Source organism: Schistocerca piceifrons, chromosome 8 (genome assembly GCF_021461385.2).
Source record: "Schistocerca piceifrons isolate TAMUIC-IGC-003096 chromosome 8, iqSchPice1.1, whole genome shotgun sequence".
Taxonomy (NCBI): domain Eukaryota; kingdom Metazoa; phylum Arthropoda; class Insecta; order Orthoptera; family Acrididae; genus Schistocerca; species Schistocerca piceifrons.
In genome coordinates, this window is record NC_060145.1 from 279363974 (window position 1) to 279383168 (window position 19195).

Consider the following 19195-nt stretch of genomic DNA (forward strand, 5'->3'; position numbering starts at 1 on the left):
ACTTGTGTGGCCCATCCTTGAATATTACTCAAGTGTATGGAGCCAGACCAAATAGGTCTAACACGAGATATTGAATGTTACAAAGAACAGCACAAATGGTCCCAGGTTTGTCTGACATGTGGCAGTATGTCGCAGATATTTTGAAAGAACTCTAATGACTGATACAATGGGCATGCCCTTTGCCATACACTTCAGTGGTTTGCAGAGTATAGATATAGATGTTATTAAGTCTCCACCCAACCTCCAAGTTCTGATTACAGTTTGGTTTGTATTATTGGAAAGAAAGAAAGAAAGAAAAAGTATAAAAATTGCAGGTATAGTGTAGTTTATATCTTGAGTCAGAAAGGATGCAAGAGGTTCTTAATTTTGCTGCATCATTCCGAGCTGCACTGAAAAAGAGATCACAAAAAGTTGCTTCTTCAAAACACTTACTGGTTTGAAGATGCAGATTTCAAACATGCTGATGCTTCTGTTCCTAGGGGTTCAGTGTTCACTAAATGAATTATTTCAGTAGGGGCACACCAAAGCTAAAACTACTGCTCTTTCTCTCATGAGAGTTATTAAATGATCTACTTTTATTATTATTATTATTTATTTTATGGCCTTCATTGGACCACTCTAGTCAAAAATAGAAAGTCGTAAACAAGTTGTTACACAGGGATACAATAACTTAATATGTTATTTAGGTAATATAATTAGTAGAGTCTATTCTTATATGAAAGGTGTTTTGCTCTTCTGTCTGCCCAATATTTGTTCATTCTTTCAGATATTTTCTTTCTTTCTTCATCTGAGACCACTCTTCCTGTACTCCTTTTATTGATTTTCATTTGTAGTCTGGTTTGCGGGTCTTGCAGTATTCTGGTTTTCTTTGTCTTGTTTTTTAGGTCATCTACTGTAATTTGGAGTTCTTGTATATCTTCCTTAATTTCTGTGATCCATCTAATGTTGCTCTTGCTATTCCACAATTTTTGTATTATTTTTTTACTAATTCTGTTTTCTGGAGTTCTCATCAGATGTCCAAAGAATGAGATGCGTTTCTTCCTGATCGTGCTCATGACTGGTTCTATTTTCTTATATACTGTTTCATCTGATGCTATTCTCCTATGTCCATTTATTTTATACTGTTTATTTATACATGTCCTTATTCTTCTTTCTATTTTTAGTATTCTGTCAATTTCTGCTGTATTAGTTGTTTTGAAGATAGTTTCAGCTGCATACGTTATTTCTGGTTGTGTAACTGTTTTATAGTGTTTTAGTTTTGCATCTATAGATAGGCTTTTTTTGTTGTATGTAGTTTTGGTAATGTAATTTGCATAGTTCAGTTTTTTTATTCTATTCTGCCATGATGGCTTCTCATTTAGATTGTATGTTATTACTTCGCACAAATACTTAAATTTGTCAACAATTTTGATTTCTTGTTCTCCTATTGTAATTTTGCTTGCAATTGGTGGATCAGTAGCATAATCTCCGTTTTTTCAAATGACATTCTAAGGCCTGCTTTCTCTGCTATTTCTTGTAGTGATTTCACTTGTTGCCTGGCTTCCTGAATGGTGTTGGCTAGGAGAGCAAGATCATCAGCGAATCCCAAGCAGTTCAAGCTAATATCATCTTTTGCACTTCCAATTATTATAATCTTTGCCTTATCCTTGTACCATTCTCTCATTATGTTTTCCAGTGCACAGTTGAGCAGTAATGGTGATACGCAGTCACCTTGTCTTAAGCCTGTTTTTATGAGGAATGGTTCCGAAATTTCTCCTCTAAACTTCACTTTTGATTTGGTGTTGGTCAGAGTGAGTTGTATTATTTTAATTAGTTTTGGATGGAGTCCTAGATTTCTTAAAATTTTTAATACTGAAGGTCTGTGGAGACAGTCATATGCCTTCTTATAATCTACAAATGTTATTGCCAGAGGTTTGTTCTGTTTCTTGTAGTATGCCATAATCAATTTTAAACTGATTATCTGCTCTGCACAGCTTCTCCATGGTCTGGAAGCTCCCTGATATTCCCCTAACTCCTGTTCTAATTGCTCCTTGATTCTTTCATATAGGATCTTGGATAGAATTTTGTATGTGCAGTCTAAGAGAGAGATTCCTCTGTAGTTGTCTGGGTTGCTCTTATCTCCCTTTTTGTTAGTGGGTGGATGATAGCTGTGGTCCAATGTTCGGGGAATCGTTCTGTTACCCAAATTTTTGTTAGAGCCATGTGTAAGGAGGTCTTGACTGTGTCACTTACATATTTCCACATTTCAACAAAAACCTGATCTTCTTCACATGCCTTATAATTTTTTTGTTCTTTAAGAATTTTTTCTACTTCTTGGAAAGTTGGAGGGTCTAGTTTGTTAGGTTTGTTTTTTATTGGGGTATTTATGTTGATTTGTAAGGGTTCCTTGGGTTCCTCGCAATTCAGAAGTTTGTTAAATGCTTTTGCCATGATTTCTGCATTTTCCTTGTTAGTGTGTGTCACTCTTCCATCTTCATCTTTCACTATTAGTGTAGGGGCCTCATATTGTTGTAGTTGTTTCCCAAAGATTTTATAGTAGTTCCTGGAGTTGGTTTTATGATAATTATCTTCTATAGAGTTTATAATATCCTTATGGAATCCTCTCTTGATTCTTCTAATATTTTGTGTGAATTTTTTTCTTTCATTTTTAGGTTGATGACATTTTCTTCAGTTTTGTGTGTTTGAAACTTTAACCATGCTTGGTGTCTAGCTTCATGGAATTTGTCACATTCTGATGTCCACCATGCATGTTTCCTTCGTGGGTTCAAGGGAGCTAGATTCTCTGCTTCGTTTTTAAGATTTGGTACTAGTTGTTCTAGATCATCTGTTAATGTGATGGTTTGTGTTATTTGTTGGTATTTATTATTTTTAATTAGCTGATGTGGGTCAAACCTCCTTTTTGTTTTATTAGTTTTTCCAGTCCTCTTCTTTAATGGAGTGAATTTGATTTTACTTTTAACTATATAATGGTCTGAGCCTGTGTCTACTCCTCTCAGTACTTTAACATTGTGGATCTCCTTATGAAAATTTTTGTCCATACAGACATGGTCTAGCTGCCACTCCCCCTTTCTCCAGTCTGGATGTTTGCATGTTTTAAGTTTACTTGGCTTCCTCTTAAAGTATGTTGATTTAGATACGAGGTTGCGTTCTCTGCAGAGCTCTGCAAGTCTTTGACCGTTTTTGTTCGTAAATTTATGTGGACTCCATTTTCCAATTATATCTTTATATTTCCTTTCTTTTCCCAACTGAGCATTGAAATCTCCCAATAAGATTTTTACATTCTTTTTATTTACTCTGTTCACAGTTTGTTCTAGAACGTCCCAAAATTTATCTACCTTTTCCTTTGTTTTTGTTAGACTTTTTTTTTCATTTGTTGGGCATGAGCATTTATAATTGTATAGGTTTTATTTATTGTTTTAAATCTTAGTCGCAATTCTTGGTGATACTGCTTGGAAATCCGTTACTGAATCTATTATTTTTATGTTCACTAAAACCCCTGTTCCAAACTGGGGACATGTTTTATTGCCCTCGGTCCTGGTTTCCCATTATAAATTCTGTATCCTTATTATTCGAATAGGTCCACTGTGGTGTTTCTCATTTCTTGGATCCCTGTTATTAAAATTTTTTGTTTATTTAGTTGATTTGTGAGCTCCTTGAGTTTTCCGGTCTGAAGTAGTGAGTTTATGTTGTGTGTTGCTATATAATTTATCTGCTCATGTTTAATATTTTTTTGTGTTTTAGTGTGCATTTTGATGGTTGCAAATGCTCCGATTCGTTGCTGTCTTCTAGTTGACTACCCACCGAATCCGATGTAGCCTTTTCCTGCCTTTTTGAGCAGGACAGTGGAATTTTTTTCCTAAAAGACCTTTCAATTTTTGACTTTCGAAGGTTGTCAACCTTAGTTGGAGCAAGCTCCGACTTACAACTACGGTTGTTAACCACAGAGGGTGTGTTTGGTCCGCGAGAGCTATTTTATTTCACTCAAGTCCGCCTGTAAACCGATGAGGACTTCCCTATCCGCCACCTGGGACGCGCTATGTAGGGGTATCACCTCTCCTCCTACTATGACAGTGTAGTAGCTACTATAAAACTACAGTTTCTTTTTTGGTGTCACCATATGAACGCTGTTTTTATTGTTTTGTGAAGCTGTGTTTATAGAGGCTTTTTCAAACAACTTTTACTAGCAGAAAGAATTCTCGCTTTGCAGTGAAGTGTGTGCTGATACTGAAGTTTGGAAGTAGGAGGCAGAAGTAAAGCCCTGAGGGTGCTCGTGAGTCATGCTTGGCTAGCTCAGTCAGCAGAGCTCTTGGCTGTGAAACACAAAGGTCTCACGTTAGAGTCCCGTTCTAGCTTATGATTTACCATCATTCTTACCTATAGGATCTTTCAGTGCATGCAATGTGCTATGAGGCTTTATATTCACTTACACAGTTTGAGGCCTTTTCACCTTTACATTTGATTATTTAAGAAAAATCACTGATTATTGTTGTTGAGTGTCCTAGTAACAAATCATATTTTTAATAATATGTTGGTAAATAATTGGTTAAACATTTTCAACTGTAAGCTGTACTGCTTCTCTTTGAAATGCTGACATTCCTTTCTCATAAAAGCTTCAACTTGTTTCATTCTGGCAGTAAATGACAAACAGGTATGGTAATGCTTGAGACAAGACTTTTGTTGGTCTTCCTTATTTCTTAGTGGCATTTTGTAGGCTATCTGAATTTTGCTAAAATTAATGGCTAGTAGTGGTGTGCTTGAGCACATGAGTAAGAAAAATTACAGTGGGCCCGTAAGTAATTCCTGTACTCATTGTCATTGGGGTTGGTAATTGGCCTGTACTTTCAGGTTAGATTTAAGATCAAGGAGAAGTGAAACTTCATTTTCCATTAGTTTAATTTAAGAAGTAATTGTAGAGATTTGATTTTAAAGGGATTTTGTGTTGTACAAGCTAGCTTATCTTTCTTCTTTCTCAAAACTATTCTGTTGAAACATTAGTATTTTCAAATTTTTTTTTTTTTTTAGAATCTGTTTTCAGTGCCAAATAAGAGGGCATCAGATGAGTTGATTTGTTACCTTTTCTCTCTCATTGATGGAGATAAATACAACATCAAGCAGAATCTGCTTTACATCATGTTAGACAAGAAAAGGGAAAATAGTTTTTACTCTCAGGTCCACAGCTTTTCAAAAGATATAAGTGATGTAAGTATGTTGTTTCATTTAATTACACCTGCATTCGCAATAGTTTTGTTATTCATTTTATTCTTTTTTTCTTTTCTGCTCAGGAATATCCAGAGGAAAACCTGCCAAAAGTGGTTAAATCATTTTTCCTTATGCCTTCAGGAGAAAAATACGTGCAATACTTGTACAAACTTACATTAATTGCAATGAAAAATGATCTTAAAATGGCTGGTATGATGAATGATTTTGCAATACTTTTTTAATCTCATTGAATGTGGTTGGTAGTGGTTGCCTCACAAGTAATGATATCAAATACTCAGTATTTACACTTTCAGGGATCGTAATGCATCCAGCAAGAAGACCTAAGGATGAGGAAGAATTAACAAAACTAGAATGTATGAATGATATATTAGACGAACATTTGAAAATGCAGACCAAGTGTGCTGAGCAATCACATGTAAAGAACAAGAATAAGGAAAGGTAAATATACAACTGACTAAATTGCCCACTGACTATCATTAGTAATACCAGTGTAACAATTGTCTCTTTTTCCAAGATTGCTAAAGCTACAAAGAGAGAGAAAGCGAAAGGTGCTGATGGAGCTGACAGCAGATCTTAAATTGAAGATGGAGAAGTGTAGTCTTCCAGAACATATGAAAAGTTTGGTCTTCTCAGGGTATGACCAAAAAGTCATAAAAGGTAATATGGCTGTTCTTTTGTTAAATTATAAAAATTATTCCAATAGTCACAAATGAATCAATGAAATAGTTGTTTTGTGCAAATTTGTTTACAAACAGACTAAATGCAGAAACATTATGTTGGAGAAGAGCACTCATTTATGGCAGGTATATTTTAAATTTTACCAATTAAAATTAAATTCAATCACAAATTGAAGAGAGAGAAAATTATGTGACTTACACTTTCTGGTATCTACTGTTGTTCAGGAGCCTCTATGTGGCCACTTGCATGTCCTCTTACATTGCTCCCTCCTCTGTATCTACATCGTCCTTGTGACTTACTTGCATCATCTCCCTTTCTCTCGTTCAAGATCATTCTTTTGCGGTGAGACCAGTCATTAGGCAGTACATACAGAAACCATAAGAAGTGAGTGGAAGACAGTGTGTTCAATGTATCACAAAGAGACAGCTCAACAGTAGACCCATGCAGTGGCTAGATTTGTATAAAATATTGGAATATGTACTGCCTGAAAGTATACCCTGTAGCTCTCTAGTTTGATTTTTTCCTATGTGACAGTACATAAATATTCTTTAGTTGTAAACAGCCTGTAAATACACTGCGCAACAGAATTAAAGTATCACTTTTACGAAGCCCAGTAGTTGTCTCCCATTTTGATGCATAAGTTTGAACTTTCTTGAAAGGTGCCTACAGCCTCTCTCTGTAATATAAAAATATCACTGATGAGAAGTTCATTTGACGTGTAAAGTGGGTTAATTATGTCACATTGAACGTGTCACATGATGTGAAGGTCGTGATAGCCCCTCTTCCCACATTTCAGCCATGCTTTTGATTCCTCTGTAGAGGAGGTTAAAACTGCAATATCCAGTATTTAAGTCAGGTGGTTTGCTCATGGGTGGCCAAGGAAAACATTTCAGACACACCACCACTCAGAATCAAAATGAAAAGGCCTCGTGGATGCGAGGTGGCAGCATAAAGGGTTTCAGTGAAACCAACCTTTTCCTTGGGACATTGATTCCCACACATTTTGCGGTAAAAAACGACAGTTCGCAGTGCAACAAGCAGCAGGAAGATTGTTTTGACACTGCCTGCACCCTCAGACATTTCAACCCTTCTCTGTGGGGCTGAATCCTCATTGAATGTGATCGTACCCATTTGGCGTGCAATGTGATTAATTTTTGCTCTTGTGTACAGGTTATAACCAGTAGGTACAGTTCAAAATCTTTTGATGAAATTTGAATGTGATCTGAGCAGCAAAGAGTCTTTGTGCTTTTCCAGTGCTCCTGTTGCGCACTCCTGTGACATGATCAAAGAGGGCTGTAACATTGACATGTGTGAGAATAAAATGGCAAAGAGTGCCTTTAAGACCCCTCAGTTTTGCAAAACCTTCAGTGGCACCCACCCAACTTTAAAAATGTACCATTACAGAGAAATCCTGCCCAACCGGCTTACGCATCTCAAAGGCTAGTTGCCTGCCTGCAGTCACCTAGGAGTATTTTGCAGGTTTTCTCTGTCAATGCTAATTTTGAAAATACTCAGTTAATGTGGGTGGGTGCCACCAAGAGTTTTGCCAAACTGGGGGGTCTTAGAGCAACCATTTGTGTCAACACCTCCCCCCTTCTCATGATCACGTCACGGGAGGACATGAAACAGGAGCACTGAAAAAACATAAGGACCCTTTGCTGCTACTGATCATGTTCAGATGAGAATGGTTGGATCACCTAGGAGGAGTTACCAGTGCCAAAGATTGTCAAGTATATAGTCATTTTGCTCATAGCACTGCGAACTGTTATTTTTCACTGCAAAATGTGTGGGAATCAATGTCTCAAGAAAAGGGGTGTTTTCATTGACAACCTTATGCTACACCTTAAGACTTTTTCATTTGGTTCTGAGTGACAGTGTGTGTGAAATGAAATGTTACCCTCGGGCTCTCATAAGAAAACCATCTGATTCCAATGGCTGGCCATCATGGTTCTGACCTCCATCAGAGAGGCGAAAAAAGCAGCAATGAAATGTGGATAAGAGTGGCTGTGTCAACCTTGTTATCATGTGACAAGTCCACGGTGGTGTATGGCAGGATTCTGGTGAAATTTGATGCCAATGTGACATTATTAATGCACTTTGTCACATGAACGTCTGAGCTGTGGTCTTCTTCTCATACTTGAAGCATTGTTGAGCCCAAGGGAGAGGTCTCTGGGTGCCATGTCTTAGTACCATTACAGAGGAAGGTTGTAGGCACCTTTGAGCCAAAATTTAAACTTGTCCATTGGAGTAGGAGACAATTATGGGGTTTTGAAAAAGTGTTCGTGTAATTCCATTATGCAGTCTCAGTCTTTCTTACTGTAGTAATGTCTTAAGTAATATCTGAGCGTGATTTTTTTTTCATTATTTAGTTAAAATATTGATTGTAGTTATTGAAAATATATTTATCAGTGAAATGAGTATTGTTTCTTTTCACATATTTACTTTGTGAAACACTTTTGTATCCTTTGATCATAACTTTTTTTATCATCATATGATAGGGTCTTACTAACAAATAAAAGGATCAGGCTTTTCTATTTGTTATGCTATAAAAGGCAAGTTGAAATTTTTATTTTAAATCAATATACTTCCTGCAGCCGAGTTGTCGTATATTCCTATCTCTGCCAATTAATAAGGTAGCAACAATTCTCAACTACGTCAGGCATCGGCTTCTAGATAAACTACTATTCCCAATTATAGGTTACAATAAAATGTGGGAAATTGATCCTGCTTGTGAAACAAGCAGCTAATAGTGAAATATTTTTGTGTTTCAACAGTTCTGAAAGCCCTTGTGTAAAGGTGGAGAATTTAAGTAAGTAATGATTTTTGTGTCTCAGGGATAAAATTGCCAGTCAGCAACGTAAACTGTTTGATGACTCTAAAGTAGACTCGAGCACGTACCTGATATTGTTGCACATGCTGTCACCAGCACCCAAGACGACTTAACAGAATCCTTCCCCCCTTTAACTAGCAGACAACTCTCTCAGCAGATGATGGTCTGCACTGGTAATCAATTGGGACTCCTTCTGATTACAATCTCTCTTCTGTACACTGCTATTGGTTCAAATTTGAGTTGTTCTGTATGAAATGATTAATCTGTGACCACTGAAGTATCTTCTCAACCTAAATGTGTCTGCCTATTACCAAACCTTTAAACTGCATGAGTTGAATTCTGTTCATTTACAGTTTCAAAATTAGACAAATATCCCAACTATTGAAACAGTATAAATTTATAGTCTTGTGTACTCCCTTCACTTGACCTTGATTGTTTAATTTTTTTTCTTTTTTTAATGACTTAAGTAGTAGTCTTAATTTGACTGGTGCTCAGATAACTGATCTGCACAGGACCAAAATCCTAAAGATTTCCAGTTTTTAACCTGTATGTGATTGTAGCTCTAAGATGTAATGGGGGAATGTCCAACGTAGTCTCGAACTAAGCAGTGGGAGTGCTGCTAATTCCACCGATTATGGCTAGGTAGGCCCTTCTCTGCACCTTCTTGAGTTCCTAAGCAGCTGCCTTCTGTGCACCTTCTTGAGCTTCTTAGCAGCTGCCTTCTGTTCTACTTTATTCCACTGTACTCTAGCCTCATAAATTATCATACGTGTTGTTACAGAGATGTAAATCCAGTTAATGTTCTTGGGCCTGGACGCCAGTTTTTTTCACAGTGCTTCCTAATGTACATTGGAGCAAGTCTTGCCTTGCAACATGTATTCTTCAACTCAGGGGTGCATGTTAGTTTCACATCCATGGTTATCCCTGGATTCATCACCACACCCCCCTATTTGTAGAATTTTGTTGAAGCGCATAAGATTCCAGTAAGTATTTTAGATACGCTTTCTCATAAACTGTACATCAGTTTCGCTGGGAATAGCCATTAGATCCTGTTTCCTATACCAATTTTGCACAATGTTCAGAGCTTATTGTGCCAATATTCTATCAGTAGTTACAAATTTGCCAGGTATTAATATGACTAAATTGTCTGTGTATCCTTGAAACATATATTCCTTAATGAGCTGATGCACCTCTAGTTTTCACAGTTGTGGGGACATACTGTGCGTACTCCCTGCAGTGGTGCTGATCACCATTTTCACGTCCCATCATGGATGACTTCTGTCTTCTGTCCACTCAGCTTGGTATTAATCCATGTACATATTATGGTCGTAATTCCATACACTTCTGCAGCTTTGACTGTGGATTTGTAGGTCATGTTGCCGAAAGCCCCATCAGTATCAAGGAATATGCAGAGCCATTTTCTGAAAATGTAGTATATTTTTGTTATAACTTCAAGTTCAACAAATATATTTCAAGGAAGACACAATACATGAAAGTCACAGATCAAGTAAACAGAGTAAGAACAAGATGTCGGCCAGGTCGATAAGTAGCCAGGCACGGGGCGTGTTTCAGCAAAGTCTTCAATTTCTGGAAAGCCGCATTGCATGACGCGGACCAGTGAAAAGGCACGTTTTTATGCAACAGGCGATGCAACGGCTGAGCCACCGAAGCAGCATATGGTAAAAACTTGTGATAGTATGCTATTTTCCCCAAGAAGGCCTGCAGTTCCTTAACAGATGTAGGGTGAGGAAGGGCATCGATCGCAGCGACAGTTTGCTGAAGTGGACGAATACCATCCCGAGAGAGTTGAACCCAGGAGAAAAAAGGGACGAAAATGTCATCAACAAGGAATCCAATTGAGCATAAGGAGTAGCATCAGAGACGATATTCAGAGTCATCTATGGAGAACCCAAAAACGTGAAGGCATCGAAACCAAAAAGATTCTCTGCGTTACTATGGTCAGCCACAAATATGGGAACAGTGCGAACGGCAGATTTGTAAGATACCTCAGCATCAAATTGTCCCAAGAGAGAAATCTTCTGTTTATTGTAAGTCCGTAATTGCCTAGTGACAGGTGACAGGATTGGAGAACCCAACTGAAGATACGTCTGAGAATTGATGATAGTGGCAGCAGAACCAGTATCCACCTGCATGCGAACATCCCGACCAAGTATTTGGACAGTGAGGAATAACTTCCCTGAAAGGGAAGAAGTACAATTGACAGACAACACAGAAGCAGAGTCAGCGTCATGTGCATGAGCATCAGGTATGCAGTTGGATTTGCAAACGGATGACACATGACCCTTCTTTTTGCATTTGTGACACACGGCCCAACGTTGGGGACAATCCTCTCATGAATGTTTCGTAAAACACCGTGGACATGAAGAAAGTTGCCGTGGGTTTTGCTGCAGTTTCTTAGAGGGTTGTTTACAGTTAGGCCAAGGCTGCGCTTGGGAGCATACTGGGGCCACGTTGGCCGGCGGGGACACGCCGCACGCTTCGGCAACAGCGCACAGAGGTTGTACGTCCCCGACGTCACCCCCTGCCTCTTATTTGCACTCCAGCGGTGCGAGAAATTTCAAAAGATTGAGTGATGGATAGGACTTCATCTAGAGTCGGATTTATCAACTGAAGGGCACATTGCCTAACTTAGTCGGGCGCCGACCGGATAATAGCATCCCGTAGCATGGAATCGGCGTAGGATTCTTTGTGAATGTCAGTAACAAATTGACACTTTCGACTGAGGCCGTGAAGTTCAGCAGCCCAAGTGCGATAGGATTGATTCAGTTGTTTCTGACAATGATAAAAGGCAACACGAGAGGCTACCACATGCGTATGCTTTTGAAAATATACGAAAGTGAGCACATTTCAACAAAGGACAAAGACGCAGGATCTTTCAAAGGAGCCAACAACCGATACATTTGAGGTGAAAGCCATGAAAGGAACAAAGACTCACATGTTTGGTCATCCGCGACATGAAATGCCAAGAAGTGCTGTCAAAGACGTTTTTCGTAATCAGACCAGTCTTCCGCCATCTAGTTGTAAGGAGGAAAAGGAGGGAGAGACAATGACGAGAGACGCCCCACATTGGATGCCGCGACGAAGTCATGAATCACATTTGTGAGAAGCATTTGCTGTTCAATGAGACCTTGCAATAGTTGTTCTAAAGTAGCCATGAAAACCTGTGGGTCAACGATGAAAAAGAAAAATTCACTACCTCGTTGCCAATTGTTATAATGTCAAGTTTAACAAGTATATTTCAGGGACGACACAATACATGTAAGTCACAGATCAAGTAAACAAAGTAAGACGTGTGTATAATTTAACAGTCAAATCCGAACTGAGTCTGAGTCTAGCGGCTGCTGGCTGGATGGCTGGCCGGCCGCTTAGGTGGCGCTGCTGCTGCATGGCTGGCAGACAGCACCGCATGTAGAGAGCGCGTAACTGCACGGCGGCACTTTGAAAGATCGGCGAGTCACAACAGAAAGCTTTCTAAATAAGAGGCTATGATAGCAGCTGTTACTTCATCTGCCATTTACTCTAAGTCTACTGGGTTTCTTATTTAAGTTTTAACATCAGATAGACGTAAGTTGTAAGTATTTCTTATATGAATCCCATTCTGTCATATTAAGGTGCATTGTCCAAGGTGTGACAGCAGTTTGTGACAGTGATAAGAATCTCTGCAACGGAAGGGGTTGCCTGCTCACGCAAGCACAATGTGAGTTTGGGTTGCGATGCGCAGCTGGTGTAGGTGCCGTTGCAACACTGCACTAGTGACAAGTGCTGTGACGGAAGCTGTGCAACTGTGGTGTTCTACCTAGTGTTGTCGCATGGTGCCTATGCTAAGAATACTACAATGAGACACTCACAAAGAGTAATACTCTGTGAGCTAATCTCTCAGCGCACTGTCTTTAGATTTAAAGCATCATAAGTACGAGGGTGCTTTGTTCCAGCACCATCACAGTTGGAAAACAGGAAATATTTTGTTGCAACTCTGTCTCTGGTATTTGACTCTTTTAGTTAGAACAAAAGACTGACACCCTTGTTTCAAACATTGTGACTGATTCCAGACACAATACAGAAATTGTATCTACATCAGTTAACCAGGGAAAGCCTAAGATGAGAGAGAGAGATACAAGCTCCATCAACTGTTTCTGATGAACGTAAAACTTCCATGCGGATAAACAAAGGTCTTGATCCCAGTGGCTCAAGTTTACGTAAGAAGAAGAAGAAGAAGAAGAAGAAGAAAATGAGTGTTGAGGACAAGATGTATCTTCTGCTCGAAAAGAAAGACAGAATGAAAGGGAGAAAGCATCCGCAGAATTGAAAATAAAATACCTAGAGGTACCTATGAAGAAATGTATAAATTTATTTCTACCGAACATGTGTATGGAAATGAGAACACCCCACCCAACTATTTTAGTTGAGTCAAAAAGGCATATGGAATTTAGGAATTAAGTGATGGATATAAAACTGAAAACTGAGAAGTTTAAAAGTGTCAAAACAGAGTGATGTTATTTGAGAATGGTGATCTTAGGAGCATGATGTATTTTCCTTTTAAAAAAAAAATTAAAGTGTTGTTTAACTTTGTAAATTTCTTAAAAGCAGCTTGACATTTGAATAAATACAGTTGCTATTAAATTCTCTCTCTCTCTCTTTCTCTCTCTCTCTCTCTCTCTCTCTCTCTCTCTCTCTCGGGTTGCGATGCATAGCTGGTGCAGGTGCCGTTGCAACACTGCACCAGTGACAAGTGCTGTGACGGAAGCTGTGCAAGGACTTTTATCACAGTGATGTTGTACTCTGCAGAAGTTATTAGCTAAATGATATGCAAGGGTGTTAATAAACAGCTATTTTCCAAATGTTTCACCGTTTCCACCTTAAAGAAGAAATGTGACAGCATGTTGCAGGAAGGGGTTCAATTACCATCTGAAAACATTCGTTCTTATGAGGAATTGTTTAACATTACATGATGTGTTAAAATGTTAACTGCTGTTAAACGATTAGAACTGTGATAAAGTGAAAAATTATTTTAATAATTTTAGCCAAAAAATTTGTGTATTACAGCAGAAAATAAGTGTTATGAGAGTTTCTTCAGCTGAGCTGATGGGTTTCTTGAACAGGTTGCACTTTCCTGTAAGGTGCAAAATATGCACAAGTTAACCTAAAATTGTCTGAATTTGGTGTCATTGTTTACAAGATGCTTGTTAATAAAAATGTTATAACAACCTTCACTTCATATGCTGCAGAAATACTATTTATCTTCATCTTCATCATCAAGTTGGGGAACCACGATAATATATTGTGCCATTTTCTTCTTGTAGTAAAATATCTAACTACAGTAAAACCCCATTTTAGGTTCCCGGAATTAACATTTTCCTGCCATTTACAACATTTTATATCACTTCCGTAAAATTTCCTATGCCCGCAATGTTATTTCACGCCCGATTTTGCGTCAACATATTTATAATTTTCCTGCAATTTACGTTTTATGAAAAAATGTTTGTGGGGAAAAAAGGACATAAAATGACACTGGCATGATGTTGGCCGTCAAATAGTGTTTACAAACATTATGTGGTTAAATGTCTTGACACCAGGGAGCTCTACTAAGCAGATTTAAACTGGTAAAGACGTAAAAATTAGACTACTCATGCTGTATCTCCTGCCGCTGCCAAACTCTGCCCTGCGTGGTAGCTTATAGGAGTAACTAAGTTCATATGAATAAAGATACCATTATCAATCACAACCGTCTCCTAACTGTCTCCAGAGCACATGTGCAGTTTTGTGATTGTTGTAATCACAGTCACACCTCTGTCGAACTATATTTAGTGTTTCATCTTTTGGCCACTTGTAGTGCTAGTTGTCACATTCATTCACTTTGCGTTGCTCTAATGTTTTCGGTTTAAACACAGTGCGAATTACGTATATGATCATGCTGAGCAAAACATGTTTCAAGGATTTATTCCCATTGTGAAGTGCAATATTTATGTACGTATTTTTTGTGATACACAAAAAAAATGAGTGATAGTTTGCATGTGTGTGGTTTTCTACATGACTGAGAAAGCACAGTACCGGATAACCTCAAGTAAATTACTACAGTTCAAGAGATGCAGAACAACACATATGCAAACACCACATGAAAAAATATTGAACTGATGCAGTGTTTCATTATTTAAATAATGAATGACACCTGTAGACATCCCAAAAACATTGATAATGATGTATGAAATTGAGTCAAACATTTCTGTTTCCAAATTATCAGTTCTCATTATATTAGCAGTTTTTCTTAGATAATAAACCCCTGACAAGAGTATTTTGATGCCTATTGTGTGCACAGGAATAAAGAGCGGAAATGCAAGGGGGTATTCTATACATAACTTTTACAGCTTAAAATGTTATTACCCACATTTGACACCATTTTTTGAAGTTCCTTGAAAAACGTAAAAGCTATGTTTCACTGCATTTCAAAGTCAGATTCAATTCAACCATGTTTCTCTCCAACCTGGTTCTGTTAGTGTCACAACTGCGCCTGCCTTGCACCTTGGGAAACAGCACTGACTGCAGACAAAATTCTGTAGCGTGAGTGAGCAGGCAGCCCATTTCGCCGTAGGGGGTCTGTTGCTGCCGCAAGCTGTTGTCACGCCTTGGACAGTGCACCTTCAGATGCCTAATTGGATATGGTCTATCCATTTCCACCTATAACTTGATGTACATGGTGTGTAGAATTAAAGAACCAATTTCAAAATGCTGTAGAAAGAGAACCAAAGGCCTGTATGAGGTCAAATTTGAACAGCGCATTATTGGTACAGAGGAAAATGTCAATGAACAAGAAGAAGTGTAATGAATATTTGTCAAATGGATGCCGCCGTGAGTGTCATAATATGCACACCAACAGATGCATGGCACACGGTTATTCCTCAGTTGCATCCAAGACACCCAACATGACTGTCTCTATGAAGGATTGCTACTGATAAAGCTCTTTTATAAGAACAGTGACAGTACGCCAGTAGTCTTGTAAAAGTTACAGTCCCTGAAGGGTATGAAAAATAGTGCTGGTCCAATGTCTGCTAAGGGTATGGAGAAAATGATTATAAAATTAAAAAAGACAGGTTCTTTGGAAGTGCAGTGTGGTAGAGGGAGGAAAATAATTGATCAAAAGTCTGTCAAAGTGGCCATAGCATTGCATGGGGGTTCGAGTGGTGGTTTGCAAACGTGCAGTGCACAGGGAATCGCCCGAATGTTGGACATGCTTGCAAACATGGTGCATAAAATCCTGTGAAACATTCTGTTTTGCCATTCATGTAAAATCACCCATGTTCAGCAGTTGCTTTCTGCTGACCTGTGAGTATGACAAATATTCGCTCTGGCACTTCTTGCATGGATGGAAGTGGACAGTGAATGGTTTTGGAATATTCTGTGGCCAGACAAAGCCCATTTCCATCTCCAATTCCCCGTTAATATGTAGAAAAGCAGAATATGGGCAACGGAAAATCTGCACGCACGTCAAGCGGTACCATTTCATTCTACAACGGTGACTGTGGAGCTGGTTGACAACATCATTTATTGTAGGGCCATATCTTTTTGAGGAGATAAGTCCTGCAACTCCTGTTACCTGTACCATCACTGGTAAATACTACATGTGTTCTACATATCAATGTCATTCCAACCTTTCAACAGTGTGAACATGAGGGTGGGATCATTTTTATCAAAGATGGTGCTCTCCTGCACATTGCACAGCCTGTGAAGTTGCTGCTGCAGAGGCATTTTGGAAATACTACTATCAGTCGTCATTTCCCTACAACTTAGCCATCTAGATCATCTAATCTTAATCCGCTTGACTTCTGGGGTTATCTGAAAGATGTTGTGATCAGTGCTTGAGTTATTAATGTAGCTCTGTTGAAGGCACACATTACACAGAGCATTCTAAAAGTAACCCCCAAGACACTCCAGTCTGTTGTGGAACACAACTGTTTCTCAGTTTCAACTTGGTCAAAAAATGCTGGAGAGCATATTGAAAGTGATATGCACAAGTCTCACATCAATTATAAATATATGTTGTTTTGCTTCGTATGCAGTTTGTGGACCCAGAAAAACAAAAACCAATGTCATTTTGCTTTGTACGCAGTTTTTGGCCTCAGTGCAAAAAGAAACAGATTTTTCCCATTCAGTGTGGTACAACATTACCATTGTAGATGGGCTTGCCCAACTAACAGTGCTGTTGACTGCTGAATGTATACCGCCATGCACATTGAACAGTATGGATAGTGCAATGTGCAACTCAAATGATAGCTGTCGTAGCCGATCCTATTTACGTTAAGACGATTACAGTGCCATCTATTCATAAATTTTTTTGCGTAATGTTTCCTCTTGTGGGAATAATATGCTATTCTAATTTGATGTCACTCTAAGCAGGGGTTCTCTTGCTACAGCATTTTGAAACTTGAAATTTATTTACAGTCATGCCATACCATAAAGATGGTCCATTGCCATGTTTGGTTGTTTGATGTAGCTATCCATTAAGATAGTCCCAAAAGTTATGTCAGTTACTTCTTTTGTTTCACTACTCCGTGAAGATAGGTTCCTTACCCCTATTTAAGATCTCGGGGGGAACTCTTTAATAGTTAGGTTTCACTTATGCTGTTGGTGTTACTGCTTCCCCACACCAGCTTGTGGGCCTTAGAATCACAACTAACCAGCAGATTATTTGGTCATCTGCAAGCAGCTGCTTATCAGTCTCTTGTTGTTTGGGTTAAGGAGCACTGTTCCCATAAGGGATTATGCTGAGGGTCAATAATACTTCCTTTGAGCTACCTTCCTTATGCTGTTTCATTCCAATGGTCACTAAGTCTCTGGAACCGAAGTCTACCATTAACATGAATGAAATTCCATTTTTAACATAAATGCATGTTCAGGATTTTTTTAGGTTCATCTCATAAATCAACTTGCTTCCAGTTCCTCAGAGGCCTACCTTGCTTTATACAAGTATGGTTCTTGAACCAGATCCATGTCCTCTACCTATCTTCCTAGAAGGTAACTCAAGGCGCCAGTTGCCCCCTTACTCCACTACAGGTTTATCTGCAATGCTTCCAGCTGCTAATTTGCTGTCATTGTCACCTTTAATGTCTTTTTCACTCTGACAGTAACCTACGAGAACCTTAAGTCCAGTTTTAGGTCTTCCTCTCTCCAGGCTTTCTCTGATTTCCACCACAGGGAATTTGGAGGTTTGATTTGCATATGAAGCATGGCAAGTTGAAATCTTTCCATCTACTCTTGTTGTATATTTTTCTTCTTTTGAGTCTAGTTATCCACATTGTGTATGTGTAGTGTATCCTCAAATCTTGAAAAGTGGTACGTACCATGTATCATGCAAATTTATTCTTCAGGGGATAATTTTCAATGTGCTGACTACAGCAATTTGTTTAGTTCTTCTGGAAACCATTTTAATTGAAGGAAATAGAACTTACCATCATAATTGTGTGTAATGGTAGGTTTTGAGTAACAAGGGGACCCTCCATACTGTAAATGATGGATTTTGATGCGCTTCAAAAATGTTGTAGAGGCACATATGCTGAGTACCTGGCTATCCGGTTTTTCAGCGACAGGCTTGGTTTTTGAGAAAATCGATTTTGAAGTTCATTGCACACTTTTTATACCCGTAACATTATATATATTCCGAGCAAGTCAATGTAGCACAGAGGTCTGGGTTCACAGCTACCGCGCTGGAGATACTGTGTTTGAATCCTGCTCACGGAGTAGATTTTCGGCGTATTTAATGGCATTTGTGATTTTGCCTTTTGGTTCTTTGTTCAACTCCTCTACTTGTGGATCTTCTTCTTACTGCACCACTGCAGAAACATCTGGTTCTTCCATTTCACAGAATTTTTCTAACGCACGGCACTAGAGATGCTTTGCGAGCAACTGACACTGTCGTTAGATGCGAACATTAGTTAGATGCGAGCATACAGGAATGCAACTCGCATGCTCATTGGTCGCAACTAGGAGTTGGGGTTCCCGTTATGGCAAACAGTATTCATGGGAGAGGGGACGATAATGGGCGGAGGTAGATTTCAGGTAATACAAGAAGCGACCATTGTACGAACATTTGGAACTCCAACTGTGAACCACAAACGGAATGAATATTTGAAAGAATTAATAACTGAATATATCTTTTTAATTTTGCACACCTTAGACTGTTTGTTGATATTCTTTGAAATAAAATTAAAAAATTTGGTCGATTTTGGGTATACAAAGCGCGCAATGTATCTCAAAATCGATTTTCTCAAAAATCAAGACCCGTTGCTAAAAAATTGGATAGCCAGGTACTCAAGGTAAGTGCCTCTACAACATATTTGAAGCGCATCAAAATCCGTGATTTTCAGTATGGAGGGCCCCTTTGTAAGCTAATTAGCAGTTTTGGAAATATTGACACACATCATGGGAAAGCTGTGACTACAGACTTCACAGTAACTA

The 19195-nt window shown here is 38.7% G+C and overlaps 1 protein-coding gene across 1 annotated transcript in view; it reads left to right on the forward strand.

Moving 5' to 3' along the window:
* The window catches only part of LOC124711991, a 156529-nt gene that overhangs the window by 20735 nt on the left and 116599 nt on the right, over positions 1-19195 (forward strand). The window contains exons 3-6 of the mRNA XM_047242276.1: positions 5023-5199; positions 5283-5409; positions 5514-5658; positions 5735-5877. Of these exons, the coding sequence (XP_047098232.1) occupies positions 5023-5199; positions 5283-5409; positions 5514-5658; positions 5735-5877 (592 nt within the window). The remainder of the gene's footprint in view (positions 1-5022; positions 5200-5282; positions 5410-5513; positions 5659-5734; positions 5878-19195) is intronic.